At 32.4% G+C, this 20756-nt stretch overlaps 2 protein-coding genes and 1 non-coding gene across 3 annotated transcripts; all 3 read left to right on the top strand.

Annotated features, from left to right (window-relative positions):
- Positions 1-202: 202 nt before the first annotated feature.
- On the top strand, positions 203-7791 carry LOC7471642 (E3 ubiquitin-protein ligase HOS1). Its single transcript, XM_024597948.2, has 10 exons — positions 203-473; positions 1443-1833; positions 2183-2317; positions 2433-2608; positions 3094-3495; positions 3600-3758; positions 4445-4939; positions 5852-5989; positions 6516-7204; positions 7380-7791. Exons 1-10 carry the CDS (start codon positions 357-359, stop codon positions 7549-7551), a joined length of 2874 nt encoding a protein of 957 aa, XP_024453716.1. The 5' UTR covers positions 203-356; the 3' UTR covers positions 7552-7791.
- Positions 7792-8398: 607 nt separating this feature from the next.
- LOC7471641 (2-oxoglutarate-Fe(II) type oxidoreductase hxnY) lies at positions 8399-12863 on the top strand. Its single transcript, XM_002304256.4, has 11 exons — positions 8399-8562; positions 8641-8833; positions 8986-9066; positions 9258-9309; positions 9821-9942; positions 10108-10208; positions 10353-10411; positions 10780-10836; positions 10976-11021; positions 11741-11820; positions 12621-12863. The coding sequence occupies exons 1-11, from the start codon at positions 8485-8487 to the stop codon at positions 12682-12684; spliced, it is 933 nt and encodes a 310-aa protein (XP_002304292.3). The 5' UTR covers positions 8399-8484; the 3' UTR covers positions 12685-12863.
- Positions 12864-16092: 3229 nt separating this feature from the next.
- Positions 16093-16306, top strand: LOC112327062 (small nucleolar RNA U3). Its single transcript, XR_002981138.1, has one exon. It is a non-coding gene; the product is annotated as a small nucleolar RNA U3 (small nucleolar RNA).
- Positions 16307-20756: the final 4450 nt, after the last annotated feature.

Below are 20756 nucleotides of genomic sequence, written 5' to 3'. Positions count from 1 at the left end.
AATTTGACCGGCCTCGTAACATACGAACTTGCCCATTAGGCTTTAAGACTATAGGCCCATGGCACGAGCGCCTAATAACTGGTGTAAAGTAAAATAATATTACTGTCAATGATTGATTGGTCGAAGAGGCCCAGGTTTCCCACTGGACTTGACCCGGACTGGGCCCCTCATTTTTGGAAACGAAAACGCACCTCCCTTCCGAACAGAACACCGACAAAATTAGTGGCAAAAAAGTTTTAATTATTTCCCTTGCCGTGCCAGTCACCAAGTAGCACAGGAGGAATGGCACCCTTCTCTCCCATTAAGGTTAATGCTCCTTTAATTCTGTTCCTTTAATCGCGATTCCGGCTGAAAATATGGAGCGAAACCAAATGAACGGTCGTGTTTCACCTTCTAGCTCCACCGACTGCGGCGGCACGGCAAGATTCACGGCTTCCCTTTCTCAACCTAACTACAGCAGCCGAGCAGTTCAAGTACGTAAAAATCTATCTCTTAATCATTTTGTAAACCCTAAATGCTGTCGCTAGCTATCATGCCACTGCTGTTTTTTAGGGTTTAGGACCCTTATTGTCTCATTCACCGTGAGTGACAGAAGTAACTTAAGTCTTAAGTTTGGTTTAAATTTTGAAGCGGAACTCTTTATTTTGATGGTATTGTTGTTTGAAGTCAATTTAGCCTTTTTATTTAAGCAGCAGCAGCTGCTTGCTATTATGAATCTATCTGCTTATAGTTATTAGTTCATTGGAACGACCTCCCGCGGTAATCTCAAGTATATATGGGATCATCCGATCAGGGTTTTGTCATTTTTTCTGTAGAATGTGGGATGGAGAAAATAGCTGAATATAGGTTTTGAACCATGATTATGAACTGATCTTTCCTTAGTAGGATTAGAGAAAAATAAAATAAAAATTCTGATACGTGGTAGTTAATTTGTGTATTTAGATGTATTGATAATACATACAATGAGTAAAAAGCGAAGTTTGTAGTATGATGTAGTTGGGGAGTCAGATTTTTAATGTGTTGCTACTTCATACATTGCGCCTCTAGTTGTTTTTATTTTACTTAATGGCCATGCTTCTTGAGACTGGGTTTGATAGCACTCGTCTGAGCTGCTGACAGAGAGGTGATATGCTGGCTGTTTGTGTTGACAAAGCTGGTAAGGTTAGAACCCATTACTCCTTTTCAAAGGAGGTATTGTGGGGACCCAATTTTTCTTTCATGAGCTTCATCTAACTGGTTTTATACCTAACTCATGGTGTATTGAATGTTTGGAGTTAAAGTTCTGTTCTCATCCAATTGTCACCTATCCATACTTGAGGATTCAAGCATTCATGGTTTTGTTTTTTGCACTTCAGTACAGGGATACGGCACATCTCGTTCTGTATGTTCATCGTTTACTTGTTTTATGAGGAATTATATCTTGTTGCTGATTCTTATTACAGGAAGCATTGGAACACTTGGCATCTATTGATTTAATTGAATTATGCAGTGAAGCAAAAGTTGAGCGTTGTCGAGCAACTAGAGATTTGAGAAGTTGTGGGCGCTATGTTCAGTATGTGTTGAACTCATGCAGCCATGCTTCCTTATGCTCTGAGTGTAGTCAGCGGTGTGATATTTGCCCCATTTGTAGAATCCCTATCCCAAAGACTGGAATTAGGCTCCGTCCTCGCCTTTACTATGAATGCATAGAGTCTGGCCTTGTTTCCAAAAGATGCGATGAAAGATTTCAAGAGAAAGAAGATGCAGACAATGAATTAACTACTGATGTCCAGCGGCTCTATTCTTTATTTGATGTTGCCTTGGAAAATAACTTGGTTTCTTTGATTTGTCACTGTATCCCTTCTCTGCATCTATGTTTAATCGCATTGAAAATTGGTGCATTGGAATCATTTCTAATATTTCTAAATGAAATCTTCTCTTAACATTCTTACAGAGGCAATTCCCTAAAATATTATTTCTTCACTTTTGTTCCTTTTTTTTCTACATGGAAGCATTTGGACAAACTAAGAAAACTGTAAAAGTGACATTTGAAACATGGACAGCCTAGTACTTCTGTTATTGTGTGATTGTCTGGGCATTCATGCTTTATAGAAATGTACTCTCGTTTCTGAAGGAAATTGAAAAAAAAGATAAAGTCTCCCTTTGCTGAAACTTATGAACAGCCTTAACATAAATTTAACAGATGTTACAGATGTTTGTATGGATGAAAGTGCTGTGTCCAGTGATCCTGTCATTGCTTTCTTGTTGGATGAAGTGGTTGTCAAGGATTGGTGCAAGCGGACGTTTAAAAACATCATAGCAGAACTTCAAGGGATATGTATCCTTATTTTTTTTTTGAAATTTGATATTCTATGGCCTGTTATTACTTTGTGCAACTGCATGTATGTTATTTGGTTGATCGCCTTAGTGTAATATTCTTAACACTTTGTTAGATAACCTTGAAACAGAAGAAATGAAAACTAGGTTGAGTTTACTTCTTAAACTTTCTGTGCATCTGGTTGGAATATCCAATGTTCTTGAAGTTTTGGAATTGTCATTTAAGGATAGTCTTTCAGCACAGCTTCATGACTTGCAGCTCCTTCAAGAGAACATATTAAAGGCGAAGCAGGTTTGGTTGCTTACAGGATTGAGTTGTTAACAGAATGCTACATTCAATTGTTTATAGGCTCTAAACTTCTTTCTTTCTTTCTTTCTTTTTTCTGTAGTTCTTGCTTTCCTATATGTTTTTACTCTACAGCACAGAATGTCATCCGGTTCCATCCCTTTTCATTTCCCCTTGCAAATCTTTTGTGATATTCTCTTCTAGTACGTTTAGATCCTATTGTGGACATGATTTTTTAGCTGATTTTTGAAAAGCCCACTAAACAAGAAACTAGCATGGAATTCAAAAATATCCTGCACATTCAAATTTTTAATGCATGTACTTTTATCTCTGTCACCGTTGCTGTAATAATGATTTGGACCGTGTGTTCTATTGAACTTGGAATAGCTTGTTCAAGTTCCGCAAGTGTCGTAGAAACCTTTGCAATATCATGTCTTCTATAGCTGCATGCAATTCATAATCCTTTCTTATCGTTAGTTCTTGATTTTCAGCATATGGAGATTATAGCATGGTGTGTAAGACATCACTTTCTGGAGAATGTGGGGTCTCGTTACAGCAATTTATCATCATGGCGTAGTGTTGTCCTTGAAAGGAAATCAGCTGCAATTAAGCGTTCATGGCCTGATGTACCAAATCAATCTGCTGAGTCCAGCATGCAGGCTGGTTCCCTGTTCATTGAAGATGCTCTCGCCAATCTTGAAATAGATCAGGGCCATATGCAAGAAAAGGGAGAAGAGTCAGAACTTGCATTATTGCTGAAGGATGGAAGGTTGTTTTTCAGGTCTAAGCTAGAGGGTTTGGCAGTATGCTATCCATTTGAAAATCTCCGAGCTGCTGCTGATGTACTTTTTTTACATGGAAGTTCTGATTTGTTGCTTGCAAAGCAGGCAATTGTATCCTTTATCTATTTTATTTTTCTTAAATATATTTCTGATGATTATATATTCTCATTTTGCTGAGCATTATGTTATCCTTTGTTTTCTTAACATAGAATTAGTTTCTTTATTATCTTTTTGATCGACATTGGGCAATGCCAGATGAAAGTTGGCGACATATTGCAGATGACTTTTCAGCTGCATTTGGTATAACCAGGCATTCATTATTGGAATCACTTACTTTCTATCTTCTGGATGATCACACAGAAGCAGCTCTGCAGGTAACGGGATTTCTACTTATTCTGATGCTGAATAGTCGATTAATCTTGTCACCAAGTTTACCTTCGATCAAGGCAATGCATACAACAGTACAAATTTTTGTCAAGCTACATTTTTTGTTAGTAGTTCTTGTTATTTGTATATGAACTATGGAGTCTGAAAGTTTAATGATACAGAAATATAACATACAAGTGAAATCTTTTAATTTAAGTACTAAAATACATATATTTCTCACTCAATGTGTAGTTAATAATACTGCTTGTCAAGCTAAACGTAACTGAATGAGGTTCTATTTCTATCCTACTCTGGTCAAAGTTTTTAGTACGTATTCTCCTTAAGTAAAAGATCCAGAGATTTTATTACTAACGGGTAAAAACTCCTTTGTGAGAAAATTATACTCTCTTGAGTATGAAAATATCCTATCTAGATCCATCGTTACATTCTTTATTCTATGTTTAAAGTGCTTAGAATTCTTGCATTCTTTATGCTATGCTTAAAGTGCATAAAATTCTTCATATTCAATGTGTTGTGGTGGAAATATATTCTGTATTGAGGATACTAGTGTATCTGTAGCTACATTTTGAGAATGGCTGTGACACTGTTTCTAATCCTCTCATAATATAGTGAACTCCGTACTTTCCATGACCTTTTATATGCTGACAGCTGTTCACTGATGTACTTTTCACAGGAAGCTTGCAACCTTCTTCCTGAGATTTCAGGCCCATCAACTCATCCTAAGATTGCTCAAGTGCTATTAGAAAGGAAGAATCCTGAAACAGCACTGATGGTCTTAAGATGGTCTGGGCATGATGGATCTCAAATGGTTTCTCTCAATGATGCTGTTACTGCTGTTCGGATTAGGGTGCAGTGTGCGCTTTTGACTGAAGCATTTATGCATCAGAGAATGCTCTGCACCAAAGTCAGGGAAAATAAGTTCAAGGCTAGACCACCTCGAGATGCTTCTGATGATCTTAAAGGCGAATGCAGGACCTGGGAAAACTGGGTGGAGATACTGGTGAATGAAATTTGTTATCTTTGTATCAAGAACAATCTGGTAGATCGAATGATATCATTGCCATGGAATTTGGATGAAGAGAAATATCTTCATAACTGTCTCTTAGATTATGCTTTCCATGACCCTTCAACAACTATTGGAAGTCTTCTTGTCGTATTTTATCTCCAGGTAACTTCGAGCACAGATCTTAATAAACTTTGACTCAGGGTTTGAAGAAAATTTGGCTCTTTGATGAATTTACCACTTAAAAAGGGAAATAAATGAAAAGAAATGTCAAACTGAAATTTTCAATATTTTTAGTTATGTGACTAACTTGGTTAGGTTTCAATATTCCCTAAACTTTCCCTTTTATTCATGCTTAATTATGATGTTAGGTTGGTAGCAATTCTGGGATCAATGATATTTTTGTTTGGTTGGACAGTTGATGTAACATTAACTGCATGTTTCCTAAGTCGTCATATTGCAATCAGTTGTGCTGTATAGCCCTAATAATGACACTGGCTCACCAAACTCCATGTTAGGTACAGTTCTAAAGTTACCATTTTCCTTTTTTCATGTTCATTTTTAGTTAAAATGCACTCACAGTGAAGTTTTGGCTATAAATTGAAGCAAAATTCCTTCTACAGCATATGAAGCAAGCAGAGTCACTTTTGCAAATGATTTGACAAATTCATCTCTATATCCTTTTAGTTTTTAAAATGAAGACTTTGCAAAAATAAAAATATTTGCTATTGGCCACTACTATATAATTGCCGATGACCTCACGTACTAAATTGAACACAGGGGTAAGGTTGAAAATTAATCAAATAATGATTGAGACAAGCCTATATATCTCATCTAATGTTTGATTAAGATGTGCATTTTGAAAACCTGGAATGCTAGCGGTTGGTGTTTTTTACTGTCACCAGAGCAAGACTCCACCGGGACTGCTACATCAAATAATTTGATGTTGAAACTTGTAATCTTGTGAATGATTATATTACAGTTATGTGCTGTTATTTTTATTTAATCAAGTTCTGAATTTCATTTTACTTCTAGATTACTCGGTAACTTTCTGTGACATATTTTTCTCTGTTCCAGCGCTACAGATATGTGGAGGCATACCATGTTCATTCCAAACTTCAGGGTGTGGAGCAGGAGTTCATTTCTAAGAATTCTCTCAGTGAAGAAGTTTTATCCAGAATGAGATCAGCTAGTCACCACAGAGGAGAACTTGCTGTAAGTGTTAAAACCTTGTAGAATTTTTGTGTGCATCTTTACCGAAAATGGAGCCTTAAACATGGGGGTGTTATGAATTTTAAGTCTGATTTTCTTTAATCTAATCTCCCAAAATAGAATAGTGATTAACTAATTAACAAGAAAAAAAATTAAATCAATCCTGTGGGAAATCTTATGGACTAGGCCCCCCTTCTGATTTGCTTTTGGTCAATTTTTATAAATTGAATTCCAAATGGATTTCAAATCAATACCCTCAAAAAGGTTCCAAACACATGAATTGATTTAACTCTGTGAAGTGAATTCAATTCCAAGAGTTTCAAATAGTCTGTAAGTTTTTGGGTGCTACAGTGCTGGTCCAACTAGCACAGTGCTTAACTGTCAGTAGGTTTCTTAGAGCGAAATCATTGTCTATTGATGCAAGTTAGAGCATCTTTGTTGGAACATCACTTCCTCTGCATTTCATAATAAGTATCTTTGGGAAGAAATTGGATTAAAGTACTGACCAAACTATACCTTCTTTAAACAGGTTCAATCCATTAAGTTGCTTCCAAAAATTCAACAGGAACAGCTTAAGACTGGAAAATTGTCACCCGAGATCCGTAATACCTCTGGTGAAGAAGTTGAAATTCAAGAAAGGGCTGATCTTCCCTTGGCACAAGAGCCAAAGTCAAGCAGTTTATTAATTTCCCTGCCCGCAGATTCTTCTCTGGTTTCTCAGACAAATAATAATGTTACTGTTAAACCAGCAGCTCTTAAAACTCCACCAAGATTTGGTGCATCTATCAAGAGTCCTCACCTGGAAATGGGTAACTGTGACTCTTCATCTGTTCTTCATCAAAGGTTATTTAGAACTCCAGAAAGAACTCAAAAGTATCAAGTTAGTTTCAACAAAAATTTCAAATTTGATGGCATCTCAACTCCTGGAATTCATCAAGGTAGTCACATGAAAACCACGCCATTAAAGGAGACCAGCAGAACTTCATTAGAAGTGCTTCCGAACAGCAACCTGCACCACAGTCTATTCGATGAAATCTCTCCAGAAAGGGAACAAAATGGGTTTCCTAAGCAATTACGAAACACAACTCCTCCATATTCCCATAGGATTACTGCTAATCCAGTGGCTATGTCTGGCAGCAACAATGGTCTTCCTAATGATAAAAATGATAGATCTAGGAATAAGGGTTCTATAGGTGATCCAAAGGACATAGCTTGGAGGTAAAACAAAATTTCTTTTCCTTTAGCCTCTTCTGTTTTCTTCCAAGGCTTCCTTATGAAATCATTCTAGAGCAAAAAAAACCCATTTTAATTGTTAAGAAAAGCTTTTTGTTTGCTTAATGGCAATATAGTGCTCTTATATTCTGTTTGTACTTGTGATTCCGTGATATTTCAGTGATAGAGAGGAGTTCATTGTTGATGAAAGGGAGGTGAATGATGGGCTGAGATGGAGAAGTGATGAAACTAGTGATGAAGAAGAAGAGCATATTCCAGAGAGAATTGTTGGAGTTGATTCGTATGCAGCAACCAGTAGGAGAGTTAGGAAAAGTAGATTTGCTAGAAGATGAACATTGTTTCCTTTCTGTAACCTATAGGTGCCTCTGACATTCTATGGTCGCTTCTCTCAGGATCAGTGACAAGCAGGAAGTGCACGAGCTAGCAGTGAAATGAAGCCATGATTTTTTTTTTCTTGAGAGGGCTGCCCTGCTAAGATTTACTGGTTTCGATGAGAGGTATATAAGCATAATGTATACTGATTTATAGTTTTTGGACATGGAATATGAAATTCAAGCCATCTCTTTTTTCTCCGTTATGTTGATCAAAAATGATTTTTGATTTTCGCCTCGTTTTTGTATCGTGAAGTAATTCAGGTCTTGAACCAGTCTTTTCTTTTCTAGACAGTTTCATTTTCTGTAACTTGTGTTATTGTTAAAGTGCTTGATATGAGATTTAAAATCCAATAAAGAAATAAGATAAGCTGACATGAAATGAGTGAATAAAAAAAAACGAAAAAAATTTATCAGGGAAACTAGAATTTTATATTTGACACACCTAATAATATGGTTAAAATCAATTTTTTTTCCAAAATTATTTTGTTGATATTTTTTTAATGACAGTGAATGTATAAAAAACAAAGTTTATATCATCATATTTTATTTTTTTCTCTTCCTATTTTTACTTTAGTAAGTATTTGGAAATGTGGCTGTTTTTTTTTTAAATAATTTTTTATATTTTTAAATATTTTAATGTTCTGATATTAAAATTATATTTTAAAAAATAAAAAAATATATTATATATATATATATATAAAAACAGCTATTATAACACCGAATCATTTTTCAAAGAAATTGCTAAAAAGGGCTTGGACTTTCACTCTGACCGAACAGAACCCAATACAACAGGCCATCACCACTGACTTCCTTTTTATCTAACAACTACTTTGGCCATCCAAATAAAAGGAAATGACACAAAAGGGGGCTTTGGTCAGGCAGACGTGAGAAATGGCAGAAACTGTGAAACTCCCAATCATAGACCTCTCCTCGCCCGATCGCATATCTACAGCCAAGTCAATCCGTCAGGTCTTCATTTCACTCTCTTCTCTCTAACAACTCTTGTTTTCTTTCATGCCATGTTATTTCATCCTCTCTCTCTCACAGGCATGCGTGGACTATGGCTTCTTTTACCTAGTGAACCATGGAGTGGAAGGACAACTTCTTAGCAAAGTTTTGGAAGAGAGTAAGAAATTTTTCTCCCTCCCCTTGAACGAGAAGATGAAGCTGTCTCGCAAACACCACAGAGGTTACTCTCCATTGTATGCGGAGAATCTTGACCCCCTTTCAAGATCCGAAGGTTTTTTTTCCTCTTCTTTCTTGCTTTTCATTTAAGTACACAATGTTATTTGACCCTTTTCAATTATTTGAACACGGATTTTTGTTGCTAGTTGTTTAGGCAATGTAATAAAAATTAGAACTTGATTGTCTTATTCATAAATCTGGATATAGGTGACTCAAAGGAAAGCTTCTATGTTGGTCCTGTGGAGGGGGATATGGCTCAAACTAATCTTAATCAATGGCCTTCACAAGGTATTTTCTTTCAGACATATCTTTTTCTTTCACTGTTGTTAGAATTTTTTTCCATTACATTTTATCTTATGGTTTGAATCTTACCTTGAAAACCATGGCATACCTTTCCTGAATATTCCTCGTTTGTGTATAACATGTATGTTGCTACTTTGATCATTACTTAATTTGTTCTTTTGGCTGGGGAATTTCAGAAATATTCCCATCTTGGAGATTGACAATGGAGTCTTACCATAAAAAACTTATGTAAGTCATGATCGTTGTAGTTTTTTATATTGATTGTATGTTTTTAAAGAGTCTTGCCATAAAAAAAACTTATGCAAGTCATGATCCTTGTAGTTTTTTACATTGATTATATGTTTTTAAATGGGTTTGCAAAGCTGAGTATTTATGATCTTGGTTGGTTATAGGCTGTCTTTCAATTTGATTTCCTAGTAATTATTTTTGAGTATTTTGAGATTGTATCTGTGGAAAGTGTGGAAGTAGAGGTTTTTAAATTCGACAGAGTCTTGTCCCTTTCATGGAAAATTATTCTCTAGTTAGGAAACTCTAACTTGGTATTTATGTCTTGATTATATATCTCCAGGAAAATCAGCTTAAAGTGGCAGTTGTATGTTTGAGCATAGCTATCTTATTGTTGATTATCTGGAGTTTAATCTTCAAGCATGCTCATTAAGTGGTTGTTTGGAAATTTTACTTTAGTAGAAAATAGCAACAAAATACAAAGTCCTCTATGGTGTTACTCCTATTGTTTCAGGTCTGCTGGGAAAAAATTAATCTATTTGATTGCTATGGCTTTAAATCTGGATGAAGATTACTTTGAGAAAGTAGGAGCCTTGGACACACCGAGGGGCTTCCTTCGTCTCTTACATTATCCAGGTATGCTGGCTTAGTTTCCCCCTTTTTTTGGGTAATATACATGTCAGCATTTGTCAGCTTGATGCAAAACTGAAGATAGAGGTGTGGAAAACGTGGTCATGCATTGATAGTTGGCTGGTCCCTTTGATTTCTTATAAAAATCTGGCCACCTAATTGTTATCTCAGGTGAACTGGGGTGTTTTAATGAGCAAATATATGGCGCTTCTGAACATTCAGATTATGGAATGATTACTCTTCTAGTTAGCGATGGTGTTCCAGGACTTCAGGCATGTGCATATTTCTCCGCTTGCTGTTTTTTAAAATCTCAGGGACTTTATTAGTGTTTCATGATGCTTGAATGCTATCCTCACCCTTCAAAGTTTCAAGCGCAAAATATTTGGCCATCTTATCTTGATTTATAATTTTAATAGGTTTGTCGGGAGAAATTTAAGCAACCACGGCTGTGGGAAGATGTGCCACACATAAATGGGTGAGTTTGAAGTAGTTGTACTTTATTGAAAGAATAACTGGTGTAAGAAGATGCAGTGTTTTTAGGATGTTCAAACAGAACAATTAACCTTAATAATGATTTAATCCTATGGAAACTCGTGTTTTTCTCTTCTTTGAAATCAAATGAGACATGATGACTTTGATATGATCATATGATTAATGAAATGTGAGCTGTCCAGCTAAGTACACCAGTCAGTGCAATTTTTGTCCCACCATTTTTGTTGAAATGAATTTGTGTTGTGGATTGCTGTTGGAAAACCATAAATCCTATAATCTTAAGCAAACATCTTTATCAGCATTTTACTTGCACGTTCAAATTTACATGACTACATAAATATGAATCTGCAGGGCTTTCATAGTTAACATTGGGGACATGATGGAGAGGTGGACTAATTGTTTGTTCCGGTAATTTACCATTCCTCTAATTTGAGGCATTCAATCTTTACATATTTCCTTCTTTGGAGAGTTTTATCATATTTTTTAAAAGTTTTTCTGTCCCTCCCTTTGGTGATTTTTGTTTTAATCCTAAATCCATTACATGTAGGTCAACACTGCATAGAGTGATGCCAGTGGGACAAGAACGCTACTCTGTAACCATCTATTCACTTCTCTATTTTTTTGGGTTATCTTTTGTGGACTTATACTTCTAATAGTTTCAACTCTAAATTCTAGTCAAAAGCCTCTTCTTTAGACATGTGAAATATTCATGTTTTTGAACCTGTGTATAGGAGTTTTGATGTTGTGATACCAAACTTCTTGTTTACACGCGGACCTGCAGATTTTGCACATTGGTCAGTTTGGAATTACTTTTATGACAAGTTGAAAAATTACTATATAATCCAATAGGATGGATTAGCTGTTAAATGGTTGCTTGGGGGAAGATTTTATAACGAGAAAGTTGCCAGCTCAACTAGTATATGATACAGTGTAATTCAAAATAGCTTTAAATTGAAACCTTTGCATCATATATAGGGAATGAAAAATAGTAGTGGGTGCTTTATAAATCGAATTGTAGTTTATAAATATCTCAGAACTAAAATGCATCCTAAATGGTGGAACAGTCTTGAAAGTCATAAAATGGTTCAACATGATAATGGCTATTAATAGAAATATAAACTCTACTAACATGGTAATGGTGATAAAAAGAAATGCAAATGACTGAAGAAATTACTTCCAAATGTTGTCGAAATTGAACTACGTGCTTTTTTTATGCCATGTGCTAACATATTGATTTTTTATGCATATGCCATGTCTTCTGTGATTGGATTTTTGTTTTGTTGCTGACTCTTTTTGTGATACAATGTGACAGTTGGCATTCTTCTTAGATCCCAACCCAGATTGTGTTGTGGAATGTTTGGAAAGTTGTTGCAGTCCATCATGCCCTGCAAGGTAAATTAAATCTGTTTTCCTTGTAAAGTTTTCTTATTAGTTCAGTGTTGTTTACCTAGTAATCAATAGTTAGTGTTTACGATTATCTCCATAATAGGGTATTTAATTTTCATCAACAAACTAGCAGTATACATTATGAGAATATCTAACTTGTAAAGTTGGCCCTGAAAGAACCCATATCTTTGGGCCTGTTTGGGAGTGTGATTGCGGCTGCTTTTCAAATTGTTTTTCATGCTAAAATACATCAAAATGATGTTTTTTTATTTTTAAAAAATTATTTTTGAGATCAGCACATCAAAACGATTCAAAACATAAAAAAAAAATTTGATTTTTTTGGAAACACGGGTTGGCCTGCATTTCCAAACGCTCTTGAAACTTGATAGATTTTACTATTGGAGTCCGTAATTTTTAACAAGTTGTCTTAGTGGTTAAGCTAGAAAATACTGCATTCTATTTTTGCTAGCCACTTCGATAAAAGCGCACTGGTATGTCCTTAGTTTCTAATCACTAACGTGAAGTTCTACTGGGAACTTGCTGAGAATTTTGAAATACTAGTTTGACATGGAGGTTGATTACTTGCTTACAAAGATGTAGTGTATAGAAATCAAACTATGTATAAATGAAGGGAGCTTCGAAAAGGCCTTGAGAATTCTACAAGGTGCTTGGACATTTGCTTTCCGAAATTGTGAAATTGCGTACAACGGTGGAAACAGACTCCTGTTTACTCATGTAAAAATAATTATATTATCATTGTTTTGGATCGAAAAATGGAAATAAATTTCTTTTGATTATGTTTGCAGATTCCCCCCCATTCGCAGTGGGGCCTATTTGGAAGAGCGGTTTAAGCTTACATATGGCGAATAAAAGCTTTAGATGATCAAAGACTGCTCTTGTTGCTCTCAAAAGTGTAAGATCATATTGCTCTTAATTGGGATTAACTTGTATCTCACGGTTTTGGTCCTCAACTTGAGAGGCATTTAACGGTGATTTGTCTGTTCATCTGACATCCACTAATGACCAATTTTCTGAAGTTCCAGTTGAAATATTAGTCCAAAAGTTTCTTTGCTTGGAAAAGAAAATATGCTTTAGATGTAAAGGTGACTGCGAAAACCAAAATTTGGTTGACAGAATGATTGCCCTACCGCTATTTTGCTTAGAAGTAATTAGATATGTTTCCCGCCCGCTGGTGAGCAATTTCTTTTTAAAAAATAGTTTGAGGCTAAAAAATATCTAAGTCCTGAGTTATTGGTCTAAGTTGTAATTTAAATAATATAAAATAATAACAAAAAATAAATTGACAAAAAAACAATAAAAAAAAAAAGATAAAAAGAACTATAGTTAAGTCAAAACTCAATGCTAACTTAATAGAAGAAAAATTATAAAAAATAAAAAAAAAAGTTAAAACTTAGAAGAAAAAACATTAGCTTAAAAAAAAATCAAGAAAATTCATGTGAACTTTCTAAATCTGATTTAATCTTAAAATCTTGTAACTTGTTAAATCTTAGATTTCATTTCAATTAAGAAGTTTAATTGTCAATTAATTTAATTTTGAAGGATGAAATTGTTTAAAAAATATTAATAATGTTTTTTTGCAAAAGCCAAAAAAAAAAAGCAATAAAAAAAATAAGGATAAAATTTGAGAGAAACTTAAATTTGAAACAATAAAACTAAAATAATCTCAAATAAAATAAATAGCAATTAAACTAAAAGAATGAGTATTAAATTTGAAAAATTAAAAAATCATAGTGGATGAAATTAAAAGAAATTATAATTTAATAGATTATTTATAGATTAAAAATGATAAGGAGTGATATTGAAAAATATTATAGAGGGCTAACCCAATAGAATTAAACCCAAAAAATAAGAAAACAAAAATAAATAAATAAAAGAAAAAAAGGAAAAAAAAAACCAAGAGAACCCGGGTGAACCTCCTGAACTTGGTTTAATTTCTAAAACCTACAACTTGTGAAATTTGAAGGATGAAATCGTAGAAAAAGTTTTAATAAAAAAAACTTGCAAAAAAAAAAACAACGAAAAAAAATAAAGATAAAATTTGATAGAAAAAACCCGCGGATGAAATTTGAAAAAAAAATGTTCTAAAACAAAATAAATTACAATTAAAAGAATAAAGACCGAATTTAAAAGATTAAAAAAAATCATAGGAGGTAAAATTAAAAAAATATTATTAATTTGATAGATTAAAAATTATATGGGGTGAAATAGAAAGAAATTATTGAGGGCTAACTCAATAGAATCAAACCGAAAAAATTAACAAAACAAAACTAAAAAAATAAGAAAATATTAGTTTAGAAATAGGGCAAATAAGCAAACCCGGGAAATCTCTTAAACCTGATCTAATCTCTAAAAGTCATAATCTGTGAAATATTTTACATGGATTTAATCAAGAAATTTAATTCTCATCCAATTTAATTTTGAAGGACGAGATCGGTAAAAAAAAAACAGCAAAAGCAACAAAAATAATGGGGATAAAATTTGATAGAAAAAAAACCCAAGAAAGATGTAATTTAAAATAAATAAATAAATAAAATGATCCCTAATAAAATAAACAATAATTAAAAGAATAAGGACTAAATTTTAAAAATAAAAAATAAAAGAATTTGATTGATTAAAAAAATTATAGGGAGTGAAATTGAGAAATATTTGTAATTTGATAGACTATTTATATATTTAAAAATGCCAGGGATGAAATTGAAAAATATATATAATTTAATAGATTATTTATAGAATAAAAATAATATGGGTGAAATTGAAAAACATCTATAATTTTATAGCTTATTCTATAATTATGAAATTTTACGAGGGTTGGCGTAAAACTCTAGAGGAGATAGAGAAGAAGAAAAAAAAATGAATGTCAGCTGTTAATCTTGGAAAACACGTTGTACCACCATATAGAGAGTGTCGAGATGTTACAAGCGTTGTCTCTAAAGGTGATGTTTTTTTTTAGAGCTTGCTTTTATTTAAACCAATATATATGTTATGAGATCATGAAAATCTTATGAGAAGCCTTTTTAGGTCTCCCTTTCCTTTTAGGTTTTTTCTGCAACAATTATCTTCAGCCTCTCCACCATTTTTGCTCAATATACAAAGGAAGTGATGACTCAGGCATATCTTTCTCTTCTCAAGCTTCAGGCACACCATAAAGAGACACTGTCATTTTTCCCTGGTAAAGTAGAAGAGATTACAAATTACAAATTAAAAAAGAAATAAAGAGTGTCATTTACTCATTTTCACCGTTCACCCAGAGAGAAAACTATGGATTGGATTGTAATTGTGTTACACAGTTTTTTTTTCCTATTTCTTGGTTCTGTGTTTTTTTTTTTTTTTTCTATTTCTTCTTGGTTCTTCGGCTTTTTTCATTCGTCTTTAAATTATTTTTTTTTGATTTGTTCTATTGAAGTTGCGTGCTTGATGGTTATTTTAGCTACCTAAGATATGAGATCTTGGGGGTGTTCAGAAAAAAATCATGTTGCTTGGTTTGGTTTATTAAATGAAATTTTATTGATTTAAAACAATTGAAGATATAAATATTTCTATATTGTAGCCTTTTGTTCTTGAAATTTGAACATCATCATTTTAGACACAGAAAAACACAGATTCATCTATGAAGGTATAAGGCACCAGTAAAGTACTCTGCAATCTGCATCGTGGAACAAGCAATTAAAGGAAATCATGATAAACGAAGTGGAAGAGGAGAGAGGCCATATTTTCATCTTCTGGAACGAAGAAATTCCTCAGAATCCTAAAACATCAAAACAGCAAATAACCTCCATAAATAAAATGGATTTTTAATGGAGGAGACATTTTCATTAGCCAGTTAAACTCAGGCTGGCCACTAATGCGCGCACAGCACAAAGACCACATACTAGTGCATGCATTAATTAACGGCTGCCATCTCAGATCTGCAAGTTGAAGAACTGCAAGCAACATCGTATTGTGAGCAACAGAGAACATGAGATGGATGATTCATAGAGAAATTTGTTAAAAACTACAACAAACAGAAAAAACGCTCAGCGATTAGATCCGTGGTAATGAATGGATGGGCATCAATTTGACTGAAACAATACATATAAACTGTACACAATATAAATGCAGATTACTCTCTGCTTTACCAGGGTTCGAAGCAAAAAGAGGATACAGCGTTTTCTTTAGGACAAAAACACCCTTGAACAAAATAGGACCAGATTTGTACCACATCGGAAAAGAACAAGAACCAAAGAGAGTTAATAAATGGTTTGAGAAGCACATGACAGCACGACCTTACTTGAACAGGATCTGTTCTATAGGATCGTACCTCTGTATCCTTTCTCACTAAGGAGACAGGAACCTAAGCCTGGTTGAGGAATTGTAACCGCTTGATCATAGCGTGAGTAATGGCTTGATTGTCCTCGTGATCATCATGGCTGTAGAGGATCGTTTCCTAGCCATTTACCTGGCTGGGAATGGTCATGCGGTTGTCTGACAGGTCATCTTCTCTTTTTTGAAACTACATAAGGCCCCACATGCAGTTTCGTTACAAAGTAATGTAGTTAAAATTCATGTGCGAACACCAAGAGCTAACCAAAACTTTTTGAATATTTATTGTATTTTGCTTATTAGAGCATCCACGCTCATGCTCTCTATATTTTAACTAAAAAATACTATCATATTCATTGTCTCTTGAATAAAAAGTCATTAATATTTTATTGTTACTTTTTAACTTAATTTTTTTTTATTTTATCATTATTGTTTAAGAATTAGACTTTATAATATTTTTCAATTTATTTTATATGAAATTATCTCAGTCTCTTGACTCAAGTTGCATGTTTTACAGGTTAACTCAAGTTAGTTCGAATTATTTTTTATTTTTTTCTATGATATTATCACATCCCCATGACTCGAGTCGCGAGTTTGACAAATTAAGTTGGGTTGAGTTGGGTTTTTTAAAATAATATTTTTTCTTTGATTTTATCACTTGATGTTAGGTTGATTCGGAATTGAGTTTTATAATTTATTTTTTATGAAGTTGTCATTATCTCAGAGCCCAAATCATAAATTTAACAAGTAACCCACCGAGTTAATTCAATAAATCATCATCTTCATATTATTTAAAAAAATGTCTTTATATATATATATATATATTAATACTAGTTTATATTATGTTGTGGTCATAGAGTCTTAAATATTACCACTTTGCGATTCATAAATCATAAATATACTAAATTTTTTAAAGGAAATTTAAGGTGAAAACAGGGGGGGAAAAGAGAAGACCGGGGACCCAAAAATTAATAAATGCAAGGTAAGGCTGGAGTGATTTTTTCTTCATTAAATTGTAATTCAGCCCGTGTTTTATTTATGGTTTTGTTAGTTAGCCCCTCTAGTTTTGAATATTGTAAGTTAGTCCCTAAACCAAAGTTGTCTGTCAAATTTTTTAAAATTCACTTTACTAAAGAACAATTAAATTGTCATAAAAATAATAATAAAAGGACTAGGTTGTAAGAAATATGAAAATAGAGGAGCTCGGTCTTAATTTTTTCAAATTAAAGAGTATAACTTATAATTATTTATAGCTTCTTTTTTTCCTTCTGATTCGCAAGCTAAATACATGTGAACAGTGGTGTCGATGCTCGACGAGAGAGAAGAAATTTGAAGTTAAAGATCGAAGAACATGGGGGGAGGGAAAAAGGTCAAAGAAGGGGGGAAGTTGATAAGAAATTGTCAACTTCCATTCCATTACACGTGTCTTCAGGAGACACGTCTAAAGTCTAATAAACCACTTACTTTAGTTTAGGGCAGGGGGACCAGAAGAAGCAACACGTCTGATAGTGAACCCATCAATTAGAAAGAAAGAAGGTCAAGCAAGGCAAGCATCTCTAATAGCTAGCATATTTATTTTTGTATTTGAGTTTAAAAATATTTTTGAAAATAATTAATTTTTTTAGATGTTTTTAAATTTTTTTAATATGTTAATATTAAAAATAAATTTTAAAAAATAAAAAAATATTATTATTTTAATATATTTAAAAAAACAACGAATAAACAAATTTAAGATTGTAAAATTTAAGATTGTAGTTGAATCCACACCGTACAAAACAAAACGAATCATGATTTGATCACATGCACACCCTTTCCTTAAAGTTAACCATAGTTTTCTTTTCATCAATCTTTTTTTTATCCGTTCAATCCCGCCTGATTATTCCTTTTCCTTTTTCTTTAGACAAGAGCAACACGTATATGTTTTTTTATTTTTACCACAAAACACTGTTTTTAAAAAAATTACTTTTTTTAATATTTTTGAATTGTTTTGATTAATATCAAAAATAAAATTTAAAAAATAAAAAATATTAAAAAAACAACTGTTATTATAATATCAAACATTTTTTTTTTTATTCTTAAAAGCATGTATTTTATCATCGGCTATGCCTCGGGGATCAAATTTATTCCTATTGATTTCTTTTAAGTAAGTATATAATAAAGATTTGAAAACAATATCCATATGCAATTGATTTATTTCTTACGGAACTCTACCATTGGTCCTACTAAAGGTCACAACTCTCGAGGGGATAAGTAACCTATCACTTAGTTCCGTGCAACTCTTCTATTTTCTTACTCTTATGGATATATATTTATTACGAGAATTTAGTCGTACCACACCTCTCTCTTTTTAATTTTTTTTTAATACAATTTTTCTTTTTTTTTTAGATTAAGATATATATTTTTAAATTTTTTTTTTATTTTTTAAATTTATTTTTAATTTGAATATATAAAAACAAATTAAAAAAATTAATTTAAAATAAAAAATAATAATTTTAACCCCCAATAGTATTTTTGCAGGAATGCAGGGGAGGGCCCACTGATAAATTAAAAAGAAGCAATCCACGTGCCGGTGGATAAGGGAGGGAGGGGATGGATAAGCAATAGTTAATAGTAATCGTACGATAAGAGATTCGAATCCTAAATAGGATGGTGTTATACGCTAGAATATGCCGTACCCAAACCCACTTTAATTACACATCCACGTGGGCTCACACCCTCACAACATCTCACCGACTATTCTATTTTGTAATCAGATCACGTGATGCTCTTAACATCGATCCTTATCCGCACACGTGTACCACACTGCTGCGGAAATTACAATGGAACCTAGTGTTCGGCTCGTGTAAATAATTAGAGGTTATATTTTGAAGGATAAAGGGTTAAATGTTAATGATGGTATCTAAATATAATTTATAATAATAATAATCTGTAAATAAATATTAAAATGAATATAGTAAATAATACGTAATGATGGAAACCATTTATTCAACATGTAAGTGTGAAAAAAGAGAGAGAATCTTGATTTTGAAAAAAAATATAATACAAGCTAGCATAAACTTCAATTTTTTCTCTCCTACAAATGTTAACCCGAACTTTATTTTGGGTGTGTTTAGTAACATAAAACTATTTTTCTTTTTAATTTCTAGTTTTTTATTTTCTGATGAAAAAATTAAAAACATGTTCATAAAATATTTTTTTCAAAAAAAAGGAATACATCAAGATTATAACTATTTTCCTAAAAAAAATCATAATCTTAATATATAATAGTTATCTTAATATTTTATATTTGCAATAATATAATTATAGAATATTAATTTTATTTCATTTGAATTAAAAAATATCATGAAAAAGTTATATAGTTAACTAAAAAAAAAATCTTTATATTAGATTTATAATAAGAACTAAATTTATAACACTAATTGAATATAAAAATATATATAAAAACATAATTTTAATTACTAACAGGTGCTTGTATATAACAAAAAATATATAGTTCATGTTTTTTTATTTATTTGGAAAACAATAGAAAACTTGTATTGAAAAATTATGGAAAACTTCTTAAATATGTTTTTCAAACTTAGTACAATTTTGAAAAACTAGAAAACTAAATTTTTAGTTTTTCAAGTTCTAGTTTTCCTTTATATAACCCTAGTTTTTTTTTTATTATTAATATGTTTCTGAACAATCCATTTTACTTTTCATTTTCTTTTCCTTTATATCAAAAAATATATGTTCGAGAAATAATTATCAAAATAGATAATTTAGGTGGGGTGTCACTACTCGAGATAAATTAAAACCCCTAAAAATTAAAAGGAAATATGAGAAAATGAAGTCGACACTTAGTTCTTTAAGGAGATTAAATTTTTTAAATATATACCAGTTTTAAAGATTTGAATAAATAGTTTGTTATGCTTAGGAGAAGATAAACATCACCATTCTTTCTAAGAAAAGGTTATCTTATTTATGTGTTTTCTCCTAAATTTATTTTATGCATGCCATTAACTGCCTAAAATGTTTTCTGAGCTTATTCACAAATCATTTATTATCGATTAATGTTTGTCAAGTTAGCATCATGCCCTGAAACAGGAGTCTTACATCTTGATGATTTTTCTTTGTTATATATATCATTTTATTTTTTAAAATTAAAAACCTGAACAAAAACTGCACTAAACCCATGTCGGTCCCACTTGAAGGAGTCACGTGAACTTATTAATTAACTCTTTTTTGGTTTAAATCATTATGATATGCATACGTTGACCTCTAATTAAAATTCAGGTTTTAAAAACATGACATTAACTTGATAAAAACACGTTTACTTATTATTAAACTCATTTTAAGATTTAAAATGTTGCGCTAGGCCTATGTTGGTCCTTAAGAATTAAGAGATATATTGACCTAGCTGTTAAAAATCAAGTTTACTCAAAACATGAATCTAACTTGATGAAAAACTAATCGATACAATTTATGTTTTTTTTTTTGTTTAAATGAGTTTTTATACACACATGCATATATAAAAAGAACATATTACAGTTTCACGAAGTGAAGATAATGTTAACACAAAGCATATAAAAATAAAATAAAAATGCACGAGTGAATAACGTTTATGCATGAAGAATAACATG

This window comes from Populus trichocarpa, chromosome 3, assembly GCF_000002775.5.
Source record: "Populus trichocarpa isolate Nisqually-1 chromosome 3, P.trichocarpa_v4.1, whole genome shotgun sequence".
NCBI lineage: Eukaryota > Viridiplantae > Streptophyta > Magnoliopsida > Malpighiales > Salicaceae > Populus > Populus trichocarpa.
Note: the sequence above shows the minus strand (reverse complement) of the source record. Positions and strands in the feature narration are given on the sequence as shown.

Bases quoted from the DNA above. Each gene is read 5' to 3' on its own strand.
- LOC7471642 (XM_024597948.2), top strand. From the start codon at position 357: ATGGAGCGAAACCAAATGAACGGTCGTGTTTCACCTTCTAGCTCCACC. The intron at 3,759-4,444 runs GTAACGGGATTT...TACTTTTCACAG, and splicing joins ACACAGAAGCAGCTCTGCAG to GAAGCTTGCAACCTTCTTCC. The intron at 5,990-6,515 runs GTAAGTGTTAAA...TTCTTTAAACAG, and splicing joins ACCACAGAGGAGAACTTGCT to GTTCAATCCATTAAGTTGCT.
- LOC7471641 (XM_002304256.4), top strand. From the start codon at position 8,485: ATGGCAGAAACTGTGAAACTCCCAATCATAGACCTCTCCTCGCCCGAT. The intron at 10,209-10,352 runs GCATGTGCATAT...TAATTTTAATAG, and splicing joins ATGGTGTTCCAGGACTTCAG to GTTTGTCGGGAGAAATTTAA. The intron at 11,821-12,620 runs GTAAATTAAATC...TTATGTTTGCAG, and splicing joins AGTCCATCATGCCCTGCAAG to ATTCCCCCCCATTCGCAGTG.